Source organism: Chroicocephalus ridibundus, chromosome 4 (assembly GCF_963924245.1).
Source record: "Chroicocephalus ridibundus chromosome 4, bChrRid1.1, whole genome shotgun sequence".
Taxonomy (NCBI): Eukaryota; Metazoa; Chordata; class Aves; order Charadriiformes; family Laridae; genus Chroicocephalus; species Chroicocephalus ridibundus.
Genome location: NC_086287.1, coordinates 23,498,656 through 23,520,666, shown reverse-complemented (window position 1 = coordinate 23,520,666; position 22,011 = coordinate 23,498,656). Strand labels below are relative to the sequence as shown.

At 35.9% G+C, this 22,011-nt stretch overlaps 1 protein-coding gene across 2 annotated transcripts in view; it reads right to left on the bottom strand.

The window, feature by feature from the left end:
• GALC (galactosylceramidase) overlaps nt 1–22,011 on the bottom strand; it is a 38,745-nt gene that overhangs the window by 4,079 nt on the left and 12,655 nt on the right. The window contains exons 7-16 of one of the 2 annotated variants that reach the window (XM_063332772.1): nt 20,996–21,123; nt 11,615–11,770; nt 9,407–9,531; nt 8,060–8,187; nt 7,502–7,591; nt 6,084–6,173; nt 5,601–5,745; nt 4,886–5,066; nt 2,178–2,341; nt 376–452 (exon numbers count right to left, since the gene is read on the bottom strand). In XM_063332772.1, coding sequence (XP_063188842.1) covers nt 376–452; nt 2,178–2,341; nt 4,886–5,066; nt 5,601–5,745; nt 6,084–6,173; nt 7,502–7,591; nt 8,060–8,187; nt 9,407–9,531; nt 11,615–11,770; nt 20,996–21,123 — 1,284 coding nt within the window. Of the gene's footprint in view, nt 1–375; nt 453–2,177; nt 2,342–4,885; nt 5,067–5,600; nt 5,746–6,083; nt 6,174–7,501; nt 7,592–8,059; nt 8,188–9,406; nt 9,532–11,614; nt 11,771–16,004; nt 16,136–20,995; nt 21,124–22,011 lie in introns of both variants that reach the window. The other variant, XM_063332770.1, reaches the window with a different exon arrangement.

Here is a 22,011-nt window from a genome sequence, read left to right as displayed (position 1 = left end):
CTGGTGGGAGTCAGATTTGTAAAACAGGCTAGTTTAGTAGTTTACTGACAGTCTTCGGAACAGGAGGACAAGTGATAATTTTTTCATTAGATTAAAAAGATTTGCCCCTCTAGCCCTCCTGTCTCTGGCTTTCAATTGATCTTTACATTTCTTTTCTGTACCCTCTCCAGTTTGTCAAGATCTCTTTAAAAATACAGGCAACACAAGTTGGTATGGTATTTTAATATTGGTTTAAAATAACAGAGATATTACTTATGGTTTAGATACGGCAAACTAATGCAAGTAGACAGTCAACAGTATAGCACAGTTTTGTCTAAACCATTTAGGGCTGGAAGTTTCATAACTGGTTTTATAGCTTTTTGCCTGTGTCCTTACCTGAATGTTGAGAGTAAGCGTGTGCCACGCATTATCCCGGACACCGGAAAGGCCTTTCATTAATATTTCTTCTCCAGCTGCAAAACATGCTTAAGATTAGCAAAGTGTTACATCACCCCTTTGCTGAGACTGACAGATAAATACCAAGCCAACAAAAAGAAAATAATACCTATTTTTCAGAAGCGTTCATGACTGGCATCTTACCACTTTCAACTGCAGCATGTAAGGCTTAACACACAAACCTGGACTCTACATGATTGGTGCATTCTCCTGTTTTGCCAGGACTGCATTTCCACTGAAATCTCCAACGCTCTCAGAAACCTGGCCTGAGATAAGGATTCCCCTCTATTGATAGCATGGGTTCATGAGTCTGACAGTAGTTACTGCTCTGCTTGTTCTACAGATTTCCTTGTTTATATATTGGAACCATTTTAAATTAGAGGGTTTGAGTTGCCACATAATTACGTAGCTTAGTTATAGTCAAAATTTAAGCTAAGCAAAAACTGGGTGTAACTGACACCTGGATGGAAGACCTGAAAAAAATTAAGTGCTACAAGTAGAATCTTCAATTATTCAGCAGTTTTAGCTGCAAGTTAATTTAACATTCAGGCTCCCTTCCAGAAAACTATAAAGATCACTGAAAATAGCTGCACAGAAAAAAAATTATTATATTGTGTAACAAGTCTGAAATAATGAGGTGGTTAATCAAAATCCTTTCATTTCATCTAGGAAAAATTATTTTTGACAGCCTGAGAAACTTCTTGGGTAATGTTGTTATGTCTTATTAAAAGTAAATACTGGAGTCAATCCTAAACATGAGTATATTTTTACATACAGCTGAAACTTAAGTTGTTATGGAGTTTGCGAAGTTTCCTTAGGGAGCACTGGTATGTTGTGAGAAGCTAATGCAAAGCCTTCTTTATGATACCCATGCATGGTAAAAAAGGAAAAAGGGGGGGGGAAACTCAAACAAAAAACAAACCTAGAAAAATGAGAAGAAATGAGGAACTACAGCTACCAAATACAAGATGAGACTATTTTTAAGGTCCAGTACAGTGAGAAATGGGTCATTACAGGCTGTCTTCGTATTAGATATACTGCAGATCTAGAAATTGCATTTGACTCATCAAAAACTACTGAAAATTTTAATTTATTGTCATGAAGTGATAGGGAATGCATCTAAACAACAAAACTTGTGACTAATTCAAAGCAAATTAAAAAGAACTTTTACCTATTTATGAAGTACTATGTCATACACTCTTTTGTGTGCCTGTCACGTGCTCTATAAATGATCACATATGAATGTTAGCACCACAAGTAGAATATGCTCTCACTCCACTGAGCTCGACTAACAGTAGAATGCATAATTTGTGGAACCAGTAGGCCACTCATCATCATCATCTAAGCCAAACGTATGCACATTGACTTGCACGGCTCTACGGAACAGGCCACTGCATTTCGAGCAGGACTTTCTTTTCAGGTGTAGTATAAGAATACAGATCAAACCTTCCTGTAAATAATATTGTATCAGAGTATTTAGGAAAAGCAAAATAATTTACATTTGGTAGTGTAAAATACGTTTTGCCAGCAGAAAAAAAAAAAGAAAATATCCAGAAAGCTCAGACCAGTGGACCAGCCAGTAGCTTTCATATGCTCTCTTCACACACAGAATGTGGCCATCATTAGAGCACAATGGGTTAAATTCATAGTGACGACAACTGGATTACAAAATCTGAGGCTATCAAGGTTATCAAAATGACATGTCCATATGTCAGCATCCACTTTAGCAAAGAGCTGCTTACCTAGGTCACCAGTGACTCTGTAAGTGCCATCTGCAAAAACCCAGAAGAAAACTCCTTTGGTACGCCGAACGTATATCCCACCATTGTCAACTCTTCCTGCAATAAACACGCCCCCATCACGCTGTTTTTCTATGTAGATGTCACAAGTGACTGTCATGTTTACCCTATAAGAGAAGTTTAGTGTTTTAACAAGCAATGAATCAATTTTTTTGAGGAGGCAGTAGTTAGAAGAGTATTCCCTATTTAGTACAGTAAAGTTTTTGAGGAAAGATTTAGCAATCCTAATTGTGATCTGCAGATGCAAGACGCACAGGACTTGTCTAGACTGGTTGTTTCCCACCTGTGAATCCATAGATTTTCTTAGGAAGAGCAATTCTTCTCATAAACCAATAACAAAATGAAGTATATTGTCAGCAACTTTCAATTACTTATTTAAAAAACCACACACAAACAAACAAAACAAAAGCACACAGAAGGTCTGCACCTCCACAGAAAAGCTTTCAGGTCTGCAAAATGAAGGGTTGCTTTTAGATAACTAAATCCAAGACTCAAGGTCATAGCACCACATCTGCTAAAATTGGATCTTCATTTCTCTAGGATTTTTAATACAGGCCAACTCTTAAGTAATCCAGACCTCTTGCCCAAAAGCCAAAACAAACCTTTTTAAACAAAACGTTCAAGTAGGTTGAAATTATTTGATTTTCCTGAGATGACACTTCATCTCAACAGTAAAGCACCATGTTATACATATAATGACAGCTGTAAAGGAGAATAAGTGAAGGAATACCAGAAAAATCAAATGGCACCTAGAAAATTTACACAACTTCCCCTGCCCCAGAGCTGCACTACAAGCGTCTTGATAATAAAAATTAAAGGCATTCTTTACCTCTATTAATGTACATTCAAGTTAGAAATCTACATCCTGTGTCTGAAAGGACTTGCAATACGGATACAGCCACAAGGTCGCATATTTAGAAAGTTTCTATTTATCTATAATTATTTACAGAATGTGAAAAGATTCTCTAAGACATCAGCTCAGCTAATAACTAAATCATATTTATTTTAGTAACAATTCTCCCCTCCTCTTACATAATAGTAAAAGTGACCCCAGATTTCATTCTAACGTAATGCTGTTAGAAGTATCAGATTCTTGGATAGATATTCATTACACAAACAAGAGTTCTTTCTTGCCTTCCTGTGTACTAAACAAGAGATTCCCACATCTTGCTTAAGACATTATAAAGAGACTGGAAGCAATGTAGAATGAGTTAAATAGTAAAATTTTCAGGATACCGCTAGGTTCAATAAAACCAACAGAGCAAGACACTAACAAGTTCATGAGTAGAAACAAAAAGCTTTCACAAGCACAAGATTAAATTCAAACTAAAACTAACTAAATAATCCTGAAATTTAATCATAATAAATTGCCATTGATGACTGAAGTCAAATATCATTCCACAGAGAAATTCAGTGCAAGACTGGTTTGATGTTTCAATAGCATGCACCGATGGTTGAAAACATCTACCTAGGACAAGACGAGACTTAAATTGAGGATGAAGCAAAAAAATCAGAGGGCCTGAAATGAGGGAAAGTTGATTCTAGGGGAAATACAAGACTTTGCTTAACAGAGTACTGCAGAAGAAAACATCAGGTAACTGAAGAATAACATCCAGCTACAGTCTTCAGAGCAAAGTGATTCAATCACTTTTCCAGGACAGAAATTAGAAGTGCGAAGCATGTTCTGAAAAAGTATTTGGGGGATCAATGATCCAATCAAAGTGAAAAAAAAATAAAAGTGACCAAATGGCTATTTTAAAGAACATATCAAAGAATTTAAGCTAGACTTCCAAACAGAAGAAAAAGATTTAAGCATAAGTTCTGTGATTACTTACTATTACCAAACCAATTAGTTAACAGGCTCTTTCCCAAATGCTTTTTAATTTTAAATAACCATTACGCTAAAATATGCTGCTTGATTCCAAATTACCATGATTATAGCTCCTAGAAAGAATTGCAATCAGAAGCATGCTCTTATCAAACCAGTAAATCTCAGTTACGTTTACCCAGAAATAAAACTGTTTAAAGTAGCAGTTGAATCGCATCCACACAATTCTACGAACTGCTCAGGAGATGGCAGTCTGCAACAAATATAACTGAATTAACTCCCAGACTATTTCATTGATTCAAGATTGATCAAAATCATTAACAATCAAGCAAGACAATTCAAAATTAGGTAATTTAAACTGAATCAATTTTTTTGTTCCATTTAAAAATGTATTGAAACTCCATGCACACTTTGAATTAGGATTTTGACTTGGTCTTTCTAGTATGCCAACCCACATCCATTATTCTGAAAAAACAGCTTGAACAAACATGCCCAGCAAGATATTAGGAAAAAAAAAATTCTAAGACAGTGCAGCAGTGTACCAAGCTACCAAGAGATGTGGTGGACTCTCCATCCTTGGATGTTTTTAAAACTCATTTAGACAGAGACACAGCTGATCTCGTAGAGTTGGCAAGAGCCCTGAGCAGGGCTCAATGACTTTTGGAAGTCCCTTTAAGTCATCATTTCTACATGCCTACAGAGAGTCTGAATGCAAAGCCCTATGTCCAAGAGAAATGAGGCTTGAAACAGATTAACTGATCATAACTCAGACTGGTAAGGAGGTCATTTCCCCAGATGCCACTAGAAAATAGTATTTACATACCACTTAAAATTTCCTATGAGACTGATGGTCTGGTCTGCATCAGAAGCCCAAGTGATGGGTCGCTGAACCACCACCTGACGGAGCGTGAACACATGATCTCCTGGGTCAGAAACATTCATGAAGTATTCAAATACACCTGTCTGATCGGCAAAATTCGGGGCTTCACTGAAAGGTGGATTAACTGTTCAGAAAATAAAATACATATCAACACCAAAACATTACTTTTCTTCCGTGTATTCTTGTTTTCAGAAAATTCGTCTGAAAATATTCTCCAGAATTTTGACTTACTCTTTCAAAGCACAGCCTCCAAAGCTGAAGTTTCAGGAGTTACAAGGTGATTTTAATTTTGGTTTTGTTTTTAAGCAGACCCCAGTCTTTGCAAACACATCAACAAAGTAAATTGCCTTCTTCCCTATCTTCCATCCAAAAACTACTTCACTACAGTTATGAGCTATATCATTTGCATCAAGAACTTTAAAATTGTTAGTGACCACCCAGTTAAGACATAGAATTAAATACACCTCATTGCAAGTGACGTATACAGGTGTAAGTTGTTGGAGAAGCAGGCATAAATAAACAAAAATAAAACACGCATTCAGACTACTTTATGTCACTTCCATTAGAGGACTCAAATAACGTAATTGTTATTGTCTTTCTACATTAAGACTATATCCGTGTGCGAATTAAGTTTCTGGATAAGAGGATTCTGACTTACGAATATTGAAATCGTCTTTGTAATTTGAAGGAAAGGGTTGAGGTGGTGGAGGCTCTGGGCAACCACATTTCTTCCCTGTCTTGAGTGTGGTTAAAGTATAGACTTCATCCACATTTAGATCTAAAGAAAAACTTCCCTTCCACACCTGGAATTAAAGAAAGCTCAAGCTGCAAAAATCAAATAGGTAAATAACAAAATACTCAAGTTCCTGAAATAAAGGAGATTTATAAAGTCCTGATTTAAGGCAAAAATCTCATCTTCTTGCCTCAGCACTTAATATCTCCAAGCTATTTTGAAGACCCCTTTCCCCCAGAACCCTTTATTACCTCCAGGTAAGCTTGTATACAGCTAGTAAAATTGTAGTCAAATGGAGCTAATGAAACACGCCCTAATTAGGCAGTTTAGTCATGAAAGTACAGGGGTTCCAGCAAAGGGGGAAAACCACCTGAAGTTGCAGACTGTAATTAAAACTGATCAACTTACCTTTACAGGATAGAGTTGCTGGAAAAGACTAGAGTTTCCAGATTCAAAACCAAGTCTAGAATGCCACACTTGAAGAGTTTCCACCATATACTACAATCAAACACAATATAAAATAAAAAAAAAAACCAAACTAACAACAAACAACTTTAATATTCACCTTGAGAAATATCAGTCCTCTAAGGGTGTCTAATTTTTGTTATTTTAGAGCTGTTGATCACATTAGAGGCCACCACTCTATTCAGCTAGCCATTACATATGGCTTATCTTTTTATAGATTATACGTCAATAAGCCATTGTCCTAACATGCAGTAATGCTGCTTATAAAGACAAAAAACATTGCAATCACACATGCAATCTTTAGCTTCTCTAATACCAACAACAGTATCCCTTTGATACAAACTCTCTCCCCCTAGGAGCAACCAGGCTGAAATAATCTCCTGCTAATTTTGCTTTAATGAGACCTTTAGTTTAGTTGCTGGTTCTTTTATATTATTTTTGAGCAAAGTACTTTGCTTACAGATCTCCAAACTTCTGCAATACTATGGCACATCAACTACATTAGTTACAGATTTTAATCATACGCAACTCCTAGAATATTTTTTTTTTTAGTTACCCAGGTGAAAAACAAAGCAAGCAACCTAGAGTTTGGTTAGGATAAGCTGTCTGATACTTCCCGCAAAGGGAGCTGTATATCATAAGTGACACTCAACTACACTTCCCGAGCAAACCAGATTATTGCCAAAAGTATTTTCCAAACTATCTCCTCCTAAATGAAAGGAAATTAATGCCACCAAAATTCAAATTCCAAATAAGTAAACACTTCCAGATTCTGAGGAGCAATCATCCAAATCAGCTTACAAAGATTCACTCCAGTTTACACTGTGAAAGTATTGTTCACTTTTTAGAGGGAAGTTCAGTTTAGCAAGGTTTTAAAAAACAAAAAAACAAACAGACAAACAAAAACAACAAAAAAAACCACAACTGGGAGGTTCTCATAATATCTCTTCATAGGATGGAACAACATAACCTACAATATACAATCAACTGCAGCTACTCCCCTGGAAGCTGATAACAACCAGAAAGGTCGTGGCCATGATGGCTGGTCAAAGTATATCAGTATGTCAGGGCACCCTTGGAATAAATCCTAAAGAAAAATCCAATTGTATTTCTGTATTTCTCCTTCAGTACACAGATCATTAGACTGGGAGGTAGTAATTCTACAAATTCCATTATGACATTACATCTCACAGTAAAAGCAGAACTAGAATGCTTAAAACTGCCAGGTACGTAACAGCCTCTAGTATTAGAGGTAAAGAACTCCAGTTTCTTGCTAACCTGTGATACTGTCTTGCATGTATTTGATTATGGATAGCAATTCATTTTACAAGACTGATCAAATGTATTCAAGATCCACTTACAAATGACCCTTTGAGGTAGAAAGTTGCCCTCTGAGGTGTCACACTGAAATGAGGTAGTGGAGGCCTGATACATTCAGAGTGATTATGAGTCTGAAGAGAAAAATAAATGTAACAGAAGGAACATACGTTACTGGGATGCATCATATGGCAATGTTCATGAAAAGTATATAGCATAAATTGAAATTAAAAACGAAACATAGGATCAATTTACAATTATTTATTTTGCTGTCATCTGAATGACAACTGCAATTATACTAGCTTAATAATTTTATCTTGAATACCGCTTAAAAAAAAGTACGATTGAATTTCCTTACAGAGTGTCATAAAATTAAAGCTAATTTGTGATATAAAGATGACATATAAATTGGTCTCTGGGAAGATTCAACTACTCACTCAAAATTTAGACAGGAAGAAGGACCTCTAGTGGTCTGACTACCAAAGCTACAAGCATCAAAGAACATATCCATAGATAATGAACTACATCGATCAAAGCAGGTTCTTCATAACAAAACATTTCCTATCTCTTTTCTAGTTCATTGGAATTGCTAATGCACATACCATAGTTTCAATGATGATGGTAAGGTTTCCTAGGCCATCTGTCAGAGCTACAAAACTGCCACCTCCTTTTAAGTGTCCATCCACTTGCAAGTACGACCAGCCTGGCTGAGTAAATTGCGTCGTGTGTGCTGAGACAAACAGAACAAAAAGCAATAGAGGAAAATAATGAAGTCTTCATAAAAAATAATATAATTTGTGGTCTGAATTAAAATTTCTCTCCATTCTTACACAACATAACTTGATTTTGGGAAGCAAGTCATGGAACTTCCAAACAGATTCTACTGATACAAGAAGAAAGATTAAAGAATTACACTAAGGCACAATTAAAAACATTATCTCTGTGGCAGACCAAACAGTTAAAATAATAGCAATTATTCAGACTGGAAGAAAAAACTATTACACCACTATATAAGTCAGTCATGTGCATTCGATATGAATATTCACCACAGTTTAGATTTTCCAAAATATCTTTTTTTTTTAAAAAAAAAAAAAAAAAAAAAAGATTTGAGTGAGAGAAAGCATAGATGGGAATCTCCATGAGGGATAACTAAATAAGTAACGGTTTTCAGCACGTAAGAGAGAGTACGAAAGAAGTATATGACCTAGATCATGAAAATCCTGAGCAACATGGAAACAGGAAAAACTGCTCAGTTGTTCTGAACTGTTCATATGACAATATGGCCGTTGTTTTTTTAATATGTTTTTACATATACAGGTAACTAGCAGAAGAATAAAAAGGAAAGCATTTGCCTTGTCGCTCCTTTATGGCATTGCATATGCTACCTACTCTACTGAACTGTGGCAAAGACAGTAAAATATTACAGGACTACAGAGTAGCCACTGAATACATGTGTCCATAAACACTATATCTACGTAATTCCCCTTTTCCCAAGCACAAGGAAATGCTGACTTACACAAGCCAAGAATCTCAAGCAGGACAAGAATACAGAGGTTCTTTGTTCCATTTTTTCAAATTTAGAGGTATCAAATGTCTACTTAAGGATTAAAAAAAAAAACGGAAAGGAACTAGGAAAGTACACTAACATTTATGGGCATTTTAGATCAAAACACTTTAATAGTAATAGCTATAAAAGGCAGTAGTTTGTTTATTTCTACTGCATCTAACAGTCAAGTATTAAGATTTCCCTTGCTAATGGATCTTTCTGCTTTCTATTGAAAGGAGATTTTTTTCCCTTCTTCTTCAAAGTATTCACAAAACTTTCCACAAAAATAATATAATTTGGTACAATAAATAATACACATAAAAACACTAAATAAATAAAGGCCTTGGAAAATACAGTTATGGTCTGTGTTAGATCATCACAAATTTATGTACAAACTTTTTACCTGTAATCCAGATAGGAGCTTCTACTTTGTAGTGGCCACTCCACGGCTCTTGTGCTGTCATTAATCCACATCGACCAAAGGGCAACTCTTCATAATAACTAGCTACCAAGTTCCATGCAATGGTTCTGGAAGAAAAACAGGTTTGCTTGCTTCATTCATACAGGTAGCATTAGATGAACTTAGTATAATAATTTATTCCTCTTTTCTCTAGCATACCAAAAAAAAAAATAATAATCTTTCCAGGTAAAGGAGAAAGAAAAAAAAAAACCACAGGAGAAGAAAATAAAACAAATCAAACTCTTACAAAGCTCATGATACATTCTCTGGCTATATCACCATAAAAGTTGCACATTAAAGGACATGTGCACTGAGGGTTAGAGACTCTATTCATATTTACTTTTCCTCCTGTTTTGAAGGGGAAAAAACTGAGTTACCAAAGTTCACAGCTTTTTGTTGAGGTAGTTTTTGGGGGTTTTTTTGGTTGGCTGGTTGTTCCTGTTGGTAATTTTTTTTTTTTTTGGAAGCAAGGTGGGGATGGAGGGGTGGGACAGTAGAAGTACCAGTGAAAAAAAAAAATAATCCTTCCTTTATCCGTATAAATAACGAACCAATAACAATGTTAACGAGCCATCCTCCAGGAGTTGCTGCCATTTCAAGCAGTTGTCAGGACACTGGCAAGGTTAATTACTTCAGGTCTTTTGATTTGGTCTTCACTGAAAATCTTCTGCTAGGACCTTGAACTTAAGACCTCTGCCCCCTAAGTATGGAAACGCAGCCAATAAAGCAGTTACGAAGAAACCAAAAGCTAGCATGCTGCTCTGCTATTGCATACAGATGAGTGCAAAGGCCTCATATTCTAAAGTCATTGCCATAGATTCAGCACACTATATATGCATTTCAGAAGAGATCTGAAATCCTACAAAAGTTGCTCATAAAATAAACAACTCCTGCATTGTAAATTCAACAACTTGCTCACATTAAACTTGTTCCGCATAGTTTCAATCTTAGAAAAGGCATGTAGGCAACTCAAATTCAAAGGAAATGAGCTTAGCAGAAAGATAAGCTGCCTGTCATCAGAAAGTCTGTTTACAATATAAAAGCCAAGATAACTTCAATATTGGATATATGGACTTGGAACTATTCCACAATAAGTTCTAAATACAATACATAGGTCTCGCTATCAGGTTGCTAAACAAATGGGGCATATATAATTACAAAGGGCTTGTCAAAATGAAAAAAAAAATGGGAAAAGAAAGACTCTAAAGTAAGATACTAAAGTATATGAGAGTCAAGAGGCAACCAGAAGGGTCAGGAATTCACATAGGAAATATTCACCTATTAGAAAATTTCAGCTTGGAGAGTAGACAGAAGAATCATAGAAACCATGTTACTCAAGAAACTTCCCTTTACGAGTATCCAAGTGCTTTGTGTTGTGCTCCATTTCAAGCATTTCAGACAAAAAACATTTGTCTTTTTTGTTGCAAAATGAAGTTACATAAAAACTAAAAACTTTGAACAATTATGCTTACATCTTGATGTCTAGATTTTCTTTAATCAGATTTTTTTTTTTCTTTCAGATTAGTAGTTGTTGCACTGGAAACATCAAAGTGTGTTTTCTATTCTCTTTTAAAACTGCAAGTTACATATTTCCCAATAAACAGAACAGCTTTCTCCCATATTTCAGTTTGGAAAGAAAATGTGCAGGAAACAGTAAACATATCAAAAGACTACAGCAAGTTTTAGAATGGACTCTGAGAAAGAAGTTGTATGGAAAAACTAGATAATGACATCTGTACCTACTTGGACTACTGAAGACAAACAACATGATAAAGACCCTAAGAAAAATGTAGAAAAACTAGCTTTACTGTTATTTTCCTCCAATGTTTTTCGTGTTGTTAGTTCTTCTTAAGAACATTCCCTTTTTAACAAATATCGTCAGAGTCTCAAAGGCATCTGAACTCAGCTGCATAAGCCATTGGATACTGTGGAACAGTAACTCAAGAATACATTAAAACTTGTGGGACTTCTACCCCTGAAAGAGGTAAGGACAGTAAACTTCATACCTTACTATATTTGAATTCAGACTGACAGTGGAAAGAGTTTCAGTTTACTTACTATATTACCACAGCAGATGGATGTGTTATATAGTACCTGAAACAATTCTTGCATATGAAGCTGTGAAGGCGAGCAACAGTGCACAACACTTACGAGGTCATGTTTCCATTCACGTAGTTTTGGTTCAGGATCCGAGCCCAGCAGCCTGCACCAACTTCATCATTGAAAGTACTGTAATCTTCTGAAGACCACAGTTTCTTCTTAGTCAATAAGGCATTTGGCACTGTTTTTGTTCCAGGATAGTGAGCCCTACACAATGTTTTAAAAAGAAAGAGCACTTATCACAAAAAGAAAAATCAAAGCCCAGAAGTACAAACAGAAGCAATGATTCACTAAAAGCTATGGAAATAAAAATAGCGAAGATAAACAGGATTAAGGTTACAGGCAGAACAAACAGGTTCTAGCGACAGACTCCTTCAGTGTATCTTTATTGACAGCTATGCTCCACTTACAAGCCCACACACATATAACATTCTCATTTTGTCCCATTGGTATGCAATCAGGTAAAACAGTTTCAACACCAGCTGAGAAATTAATAATTTTTCTCTGCTCTTAGATGCAATTTCTATTACTGTTAATGAACATAATTTACATTATATTTGCTTTTCACTTACAGTGCTGTTAACCGGGGGGGTTTGTTTTACTTTCATTAATATCTAGATTAGTCCTTAAGAAGTAGGACACAACTAAAGAGTTTGTAACTCCTATTTCATACGAACACTAAGTTTTTAAAAAAATAAGTACACCAACCTTTTTTTTTTTTATAAACTTTTAATAGCACTGTATAGCACATACTTTAAAAAGACCCACCCAAATACACATTTGCTATGGGATTATAGTGAAGGCTTTCGCGCACAGTATGCGCTGGGCTTGCTGAACTCTATGCAATTTATATTTAAAGAAAACACTAGATCATGCTACAGCCCTCTTTTAGACCTCTTGTGCCACTCTACAGCCTCAACAACTAACAAAAGGTGTGCAGCAAAGGACAGGAGATTAGCTGCGTCCAGAACAGCATGCTCTGCTTCTTCAGTAGTGAAAACAATCTTTTTACCTCACTGGAAATGAAAACTCCTATGAAGGAGTGACTATACTCCAATTACCCCCAGGAAATAGTTGGTCCACTCAAGGACCACTACCATTTGGAGAGACCTGAGTATCATGATTAATATTTCAAGAAAAACCACAGACACCTAAACACCTACTTTTCTTGCTGCCTGAAAAGATGAACTGGAGTAGATTTTATGCATCATTCTTACAAAAGCAATGCTTCAGCAGAAGCAGTGGGATTTTGAATTCTCTGGTCAAAAGAGCAGAGTCAGACACACTATAGCAGAAGACCATTTCAGAGAAAGAGGAAAATTGATGTATAACATGAAAGGGGGATAAAGAATGGATCTTGGTGGAGAAAAGGCAATGAAAGGAATAGTAGGAACAGAATTACAATAAAAGTGACACCTAAGTTTAAAGCTTACCTAAGTTTACAAAGAAAGACACCTAAGTTTAAAGTCACTGCGAGAGAAGAATTTACCAACAGCTATTACGATCAGTGTTTGAATTCTCCAAACCACTGTCATTTACTAAAAAAAAAAAAAAAAAAAAAAAAAAAAATATTTCCATTGTTCCCTCTTTCTTTCAGTCTCTCTGGAACCAGCAGATGGTTCTAGCTGGTTCATCTATCATTAGGGCCTCTAGCTGTTAGAGTGGTAACAAAGTGTTTTTAAAATAATAACTATTATGAGATTGAGCGTGTTTTATACAGCAGATGATGGAACAATATAGCTCCAATGTAAAAAAAAAAAAAACCCAAAACCACAACACACAGTTGCCTGTGTAGGGCAGCTAGACTAAATCAGATATATTAAGAAAATAATATTAATTAAGAAAAGTTCTTCTACTTATGGATTGCAAATGCTGCTTTGCACAATTGTCCACAGTGATCATTTGAATAACTTTGTTAAAAACAAACAAACAAACAAAAATCTTTGTGTCATTTTTTGTTTTGCATATAGCAATGGTCTGCAGGAGAAAACGACAATAGAAATAGCACATTTTTCCACCATTTTTCTCTTATGCATCAGAACATGGCCTTAGAAATAACATAAATCTTAGAAAAGATCAGCCTATTTAATAATACACTACAATGAAGCTTTGCAGAAAAGCACTACCTATGAAAACCTAGTTCTCAAAAACATCTCTAGAAAACAGAAATCATCAGCTAACAACACTGTCTTTCCTGCTTCTCATTCTATGTCAGCACACAGGCCCGGGAGGGACTTGGGACAGTTTGCATTCCCACTACTATAGATGCTTCCAACCTAGACAATTCTATGATTCCATCATGGAGTAATGTCACATCATCCTGTTTTTCTTAGGTTGTTAACTTGGGCATAATTAGGTCTAACACATTGCTGTAAAGGTCTGGTTTTCTTTGACACAGCCAACTGTGTTCAGAACAGATCTGGTTAAGAACACTGATGCTGCTAACCCAAAAGACTGAATTGTCACCTAATGGCATACTAAATTTATATAAGATGAAAATGAAAGTTATTACTTCTAAACTCACTGAGACTTTCTGAACACTTCCTATTTTCTTTCAATTAATAGCAGGAAGAGCAATGGTGGGTGGCTGGGTGTGTGTAAATTTTCAACATGTAGAGTTGGAATAGCTTGGTCTCTAACTGTATAGAATGCAAAAATCTAACTGGTTTAACTGTGTTACAAATAAGTAGCACATCTAAAGTACTACTACTACTACTAAAGCACACCTAAAGTAACCATGGAATTTGCAAGTCCATCCGTGAAAAACATTGTTTTCAAGAGCTACAATGTAATTTAAATTTGTTCAAAGTAGGAGTAATACTTGTTTATAATTCATTATATTTCATTTCACTGGTAAAATTGATGCATCCATAATAGCTCTGAAAAGCTGTTTGGAAGTATCACATTATAAAGAGCTTTGGTGACCTGTGTCATTCCTATGTGGGTGAACATCTATTAATAGTTTTACAGTGTGTCTTCAGGGCTCCACCTAGTTTCTAGCCATTACAGTATCTTACAGATGAAGCCCCAATGCAAATAGTGCAAAAAAAAAACCCCAAAAGCAGCAGTTTTAACTGATCTCCAATCCAGCTTGTCTGATGAGAGACCTCACAGATCACAAATTATGTTACAAAGTCCAAAACTGATTTATGTGCATTCATGTAAAATCCTGTCTATCTGAAATACTTTTGAAATAAAAAAAGAAAGCCAACAATTATTTTTTTAAAAAAATACCATGATGAAATGTGCACCACTAGGTGTCCAGTAGCCAACTGATTATCCATTACACAATAGAGTGTTTCATCTCTCTGTTAAGATTGAATCAGAGTAAGGACGTAAAACTCACATTTGCAAAGAGTTAAGCAACTATAGCTTAGTAAGATACTGTAAAAACCATTGAGCTTCAGGAACTGACTCTGGATGCATACTTGTAGCTGACAAAAGCAAGAAAGGACGCATGCTCACTACATTGGGATCATGGTAACTACAGTGGCTTTGTATCTGATCAGAGGGAATTCACAATTGCTTTCACTTGTTGATCCACAAATTATCCAAGACTCTACTTGCAAAAAACTGCCAGGATACTTTTTGTTATTCAGAATGGGGGGGAGAGATTGATCTGGAAGGGACATGGACTGTGTATCTGTATTTGGAGGGAAAGCCTTCATTTCTACACCTCCTGCAGGTCAGATATATAAAGATGAATTAAAAAGACTCAAATTGAGGCAAGGAACAGCCACATTTGAAAGATGCCAATTGGGTCAGGCAAGTTTATGGAACCTAATAATTAAAATTTAGAACTAGTATAAAAAGAAAAGTTAATGAACAAGTCTTACACACATATCCATTCAGCAGACAAGTCAGTAATCAATCTCACATTTAGTCTACTACTTTTGCAAAATATTAGTATTATATGATGAAACCTAGAACCAGAAAAACAAGTCAGCTGTTTGCATGCTTTCCAAAGAAAGCTTTCCCATCAAAACGGAGAGAATCAAGACGTTATTGTGACTCAAAAAAAGAATCACAGCCCCGATTCACTTCTGGATCATGCCCATTTCTGTAACAGACCAGTGGAAGTCAGTAATACAAGGCTGTATACAAAACTGTAAAGCTAGAGCACTTTTGCATACCAAATACAGGAACCAAAACAACCCTCAGAGTAAACAGGGTTGTCCCAAAAACCTGCAATTCATCAAAAGTGCAACCACAGCCAACAGGAATCTTCCACCTTACAGGAGACTCATGATTCAATTAAAGGGTTGAGGCTGTCACCAGAACAACAGCCAGGATGTTAGTAAGAAATATTATAGTATCAATCCTTTCATTGCAGGTAAGGGCATAGAAAGGTAAAGCTATGGTTGTGCTAGTTATAAATAAGTGAGGTGAAGACAAACTATGAACAAACCACCAAGAAAGAAAAAAAGAGAGAACCCCCTACCCAATCACATCGACCACTTCGTGGAGCTCAGAGTCAAGCAGCAAGACAAAGGAAATGGGCTCCCACAGTCTATCGCTGGCTATGATCCTCACCTGCTGCAGACCGTGCTTATCCAATGTGTATCTCAACAGCTTTGGGAAAAAAAAAAAAAAAAGAAAAAAAAGAAAAAAAAAGGAAAGCAAAGAACAGAGAGAAGGGAGAAATAAAAAAATGTTTTTCAAATTGTTAAAAATTTATATCGGGAAAGGCAGCATCTTCATCAGCACTATTTGAACAGATTTCAAAATAAATCATGTTCCAATTCTTGTTTTTACTCAGACAACAACTGTTACATAAAACGAAGTGTAATAGATTGTGGAGCACAAAGTGCCTTCAAAGAAGGACACCTTCTTCCTCTACCATGCCAAACCCCAAAGCACATGACAAAGGAAAAATTAAAAACATTTGGTTCTTATTTTCTTACACACAGAAATCTGCAGATAAAGTTAAAGACAAAGCATATCACATTTCATGCAAGATACTCTATGTGCAGATCAGCCACTTAGATGTTACAACGCTGAGGGCTAGCTACAAGGACCACATACAGGGCAACTGAATTGTAACTTAAAAACCTTGTGACAGCACAGTAAACATTCAATTAAGAAACGGAGTTGATTCCCCCCTATTATCCCTGCTAATCTACTATTTCATTTTAACAGTGAAGCAACACAAATGAGATCAGCTCTTCCTAAATACAAACAAAACAAGGAACGAGAAAAACACTGGACACATACACACCTTATTAGTCAACTGCATTTTATTCAAAGTTTTAAAACTGCAATGACTGTAAACTTCCCTAGAGACATTTTAAGGCCTCAAAAGTCAATGAAACGATTCTAAAATGTCACATAAGACCAAGTCTAACAACGTAGTTTCTTGAAGTCCAGAGGTCCCCTAAACAGCGTTTGCTGTACTTGTAAATTCAGATAACGTCAAATGCGTTACCTTCAAATCATTTCTTTCACCTTTCTGATTCTCACCCCTATCTCACTGGGGAGGAGTGAATGAGTAGCTGTGTGGGGCTAAGCTGCCTACCAGGGCTGACCCACAAAAGCAATTATATACTGAAAAAAAAGGGCTGTTGTTTAGAGGGAATTAATAGACCAGAAAAAAACAGTCTGACAGGAGCCTCATAAAGTTCAACAGATGCAATCACTAAGTCCTACACCTGGGACAGAATAACCCCTTGCAACAGTACAGGTTGTGGACTGAAGAAAGATTCAGTTATGTATAAGAACTTAAAAGAAATGGAAAAAAAAATAAAAAAAGAAAGAGCATGAGTATGCTCAAACACACAGAATAACTTGCCCAAAGGGGTTGTGAAGATATTAAAGCTAAACAAGCCTCAGCACCACAATCTAATTGCACTTGCTTGATGCAGTGGAGTTCAACAAGATAACCTCCAGAGGTCCTGTACAAACCAAGTTAGTCAATAATTCTATCTAATTATGGATAACATCCCCAGAAATAAGATCCAAAAAAAGCAGCCCCACACAAGGCTGTTCTACCACTAAAATCTATTGTTTTTAATTGAAACAAACATTATGTCTTAAGATCAGTTACATCTTGTGCTCTGAACTATGTAATACAAAAATCCTGTTTAAAATCATGGCAAAAGCAGCGTGTTCCAAAATCATAAAATAAACGCAGGAGACAGTATTTTCTGTAATTAATCTTTATTGTTGCACCAGCTTAGCACAGTCTCAGCCAATTCAATTCATCTTTCTCTCTTACAGAAAATGTTTTCTGCCTCAGAAAGAGCAAGTAAAAGCAAAGTGAACTTGTTCTTCCCACTGAACTGAGAAAGCATTCCTGGATCATAAGACTAATGCTTCCTCCAAAATTGCAACTATATTAGCTACGAAAATCAACAGAACTCCTTACATAACAGCCATAGTCATTGACAAATAGCTCTTATATATGTCACCCATCATCTTTGTTCATTATGAATTACCATGATTGTTTTCTTTCTTTTTAACTAACAGACACTAGGAGACCAAAAAAAAAAAAAAACCAAACACCACAACCTGAATTGTTTCTGCTATTTTTTGCTATTTGAACATTGTATTAGAAAAGCCTCCTGCTACATCAACTTAAAATAACATATGATTTGTTCTGTCTGGTAAATAAAAACTGATGAAAGCAGATTTTCTCCTACCACCTAATATACAATTACTGTCCACTGTAATGGCTTACAAGTGAAAGATAACTTAAATCATTGATAACTATGGAAAAACATTTTCAGTTTGTCCACTTTTGGATAAACATCAGAAAAAAAAATATCATGGCATGTATTCAAGTCTAATTGTGTATTGGCATACAGGCCTTTAACAAAGACTTGAAAAATAGAGCTAGGCGTTGTTAAACACAGCAACCATAATCCAAGTCTAATAGAAGATGTAGTACTGAGCCATAATACAGCCTGGGAGAAAATTAATATGAATATATACTATAGAAATACAGAAATAGCACCCATCAAAATAGCATAGGAAGAGAGTAGTAAAGACGGTCTTCCAAACAAAACAAGGAAGCATAACATAACGCAGTTTAAGACTTGAGCTAACTATATTCCAATTATTTTTCCCCATTTTCAAGCATTTTATGAATACTGGGTAAGCAATTAGATTTAGTAGCAGATAAACACTTTTCCTCTTCTAACAAAATTCCTGTTTTCAATGGCAAGTACTGCAACTCATTGGTATGAAATGATGGCAAGCAATATGCTCAAGACAACCACTCCCTCAACCAATGATAATAGCTGGGTAGCCTTTACTCTAAAGAGAAAACAAGAAGTCCTCTATCTTTCAAATCACAAGCCAGCAGACAGCAAATACGGAGGGGAAAAACAAACATACAAACTTTACCTTAAATCTACCTTAGATATGCTTGGGATTGCAAATGGTATTTTAGGCAGGGATAAAGCTCCACACGGAGCAGTGCTATCAAGGTAAAAATTACCCAATGTGAAAAAGAAAAGAAAGGAAAAAAGAAAATGAAAGGAAACACAAAGAAATGGAAAAGTTACTTTTTGTGGATGGATGCCAAAGCAGTAATTTCAACTATCTTGATAATTTCTAAATAAAACAATATAAATTTAATCCCGGGTTTCCCTTTCAAAATAGAAAAAGTAAGAAAAAGTTACAGAGAGGGTTATACTTGAAAAAGAGTACAATGTACAGAAAAGGATTTCTGAGAAAAGAACCTAAGACTATTTAGGAAAACAGATTGTCAAGCAGATTTTGCAAACAAACACAATTATCTAAGAGACATACAGATACAGTGTACTTTTAGCAACTTTCTGAACCTGAGCATTTGAAGGACAGACAGCTAAATATTATTATCTTTTTCTAGGTCAGCAAGAACTCTGTTTGGTAGTTAGTGCCTTCAAGTCAGCACTGGCTGAGAAACATGGTGTTTTCTACTAACCTTAATTTCTTGATAGGTTACAACACTACTGCACAGGAAATATTCTCCTAACTCCTAATTTTTTTCTGATCAGTAGGAGTGGGGGAGTTGGGAATAAAATATGTGTGACATTCAAGAAAAATCTCTGATAAAAGGGACTTTCATCTTAAAAAAAAACAAAAAACAAAAACCAAAAAAACCAACATGTCCATAGCCCTGAGGGCTACAAACAGAAATAGGTACTTCTAGCCTTGATTCTGTCAAGCTCTTAAAGAAATAAGCAGCGTAGACACTCAGTGCATTCATTCTGGAAGTTTCACTGGCATGGAAATCACAACTAAAACATTTCCTAATGCACTATAACTTGCTGAGGTGCAAGTCTTGCCTAACCTAGAATCATAAGTTTTTAAACCAACGCTGGCATTATAATTAGTATTTATCAGGCAGCCACTTCCAGGTGATCAATTTTTATAAGCTCCACACATACACAAGCAGTTGCTTTATGAAATCCCTGCTTAACTGATTTGCTATAACCTTTGGACCATGCATTTGTTTAAAAAATTATGAGTATATTATCACAGTCTCTTACATATAGATGAGGATAAATGGTACACTAGGGACCACAAGCATGTTCTTATCACAGTAAGGTTAACCATAGAGGTAAGCATGTTAACAAATGTAATACAAGTGAACAATTTATACCTGTATAAGTCATTTACACTGGGAGCATGCTACAAATTTTGAAAACCTATTTATAGTTTTGAGAAATCGGAGATTACCAGAAAAGCAAGAGCAGCAGAATAAGTATCAAGCCACTTGACAGAAGCAAGGTAGTAAGAAAGCGTATTATGGAGCAAGAGTGCAGACAAACTTTCAAGTTGCCATTTGCTAGAACTACAACAGTGGGCTTCCTAGCTGCTAAAACTGAGATGGTGGTATTAGTTTAAAAGAAAACAAACAAACAAAAACTTCGGATGCTTGCTTTTACTTCTACTTCACCAACTGTGTGTGCACTTTAATACTATCTGTTATCAGATAAAAGACACAAACAGAAACTCCTTGTTTAGGACATGACCAGAAAAATCTCAAGCAAAGGACACATAACAGAGAATGCTGCAAGCATGGAAAGTCCCAGAGTGATAAATTCTAGTGTTAAAGTTCAAGTTCACCTAAAATTAAAACTGACTGCAGACTAATAATTCAGTCCTAAGGTTTTTCTGACTTTGAAGATGCACATGCAGATTTGCTAAAAGTCTCTTGTCATTCACTAGTGCCAAGATAAGAAGCCTAAAACACAGCTCCTAACTGAACACTTGAAAGAAGTGATGGAAGCGTGGTAAGGTTACCTTACACATGCACTAAACTGCAAGAAGAGGGGAAGACACGAAAGAGTAATCAGTCACCACTGTACGTGATGGTGACAAAACTGGAAAAGGCTAGGAAGTATGAAATAAGAATATATGACTTCTCAAAATGGAGATGAAGATTTACTTACAGAAATGAAGTAATAAGCAATGTGTAAAACTTCTTCCTTCTCCCACACTTACCCGACTACCTCAACAGCATCATTAAGATAGGGATCAACTATCATCTCCTTTGAAATGTTCCAATCTCCATCTGCAGCGATGATGCCAACGTTCCTTAGACCCACTCTGTCCAAAGATTGTCGAAGTACCTTAGTAACAGATAACACCACAGCCTTCATCAACCAGGCAACATGAAAATTTTAGACTGAAAACAATTTAAGAACTGCAGGAGTCATCAGTGGAAGCATTTGTCTTCAAACCAAGATGGATAAGAAAAGTTCTCACTTCCCAAAAGACAGCTACGATGATAACTAAAACAAAGATAAGTATTTTTAACACTGAAGGGTTATTTATGACATTCAGATAGCCATTACATAAAAATGGGCTTCTCATCAACTTGGATTACTTTTGACACCCCATGTGCATACGTGTACTCCACTCAGAAACTTTCAACATACTGACTCCATCCACCGCATGCATGTAATGCATTACATATGAGTAATGGATTTATCATACAGTCAGTCACGTTAAGTTCATCTAAAAGTGATGATCGGATGGAACGTGGAAGTGGACACGCCTTTACAAGTGATCAAAAGTGAAAGTTAACTTGATCCAAAAAGAAGTCTATTGAGAAAACAGGGATTGAAGTTTTAAAATAGAAAAAAACTTGTAACCATGCAGTTCACTACAAGAACAAAAGTCTTTGCCAAGCATCTGTCCTTTTCAAGTGAAGAGCATCCAAGCATTCTTTTCACAGGCGATTTTACTGAACAAAAAAAAAAAAAATCATTGGTGTTTTAAGTGTCTGATATTTAAGTTTACCCACTACTTGGCTCTCATATGTCACTAATTTTCAAGAACATAATGCATAAAACTGGAATTGCATATTTACAACAAAACTGACAGCAGTCAACTTTGAACTCAAACATGCCAGTAGAACAGAATTCCTATTCTGTATTTCCAGATTCTCCTTATTATTTCACTATCAAAGATGATAAACCTCTCACATCTGCCTGTAGATGTATACCTGCAAAATA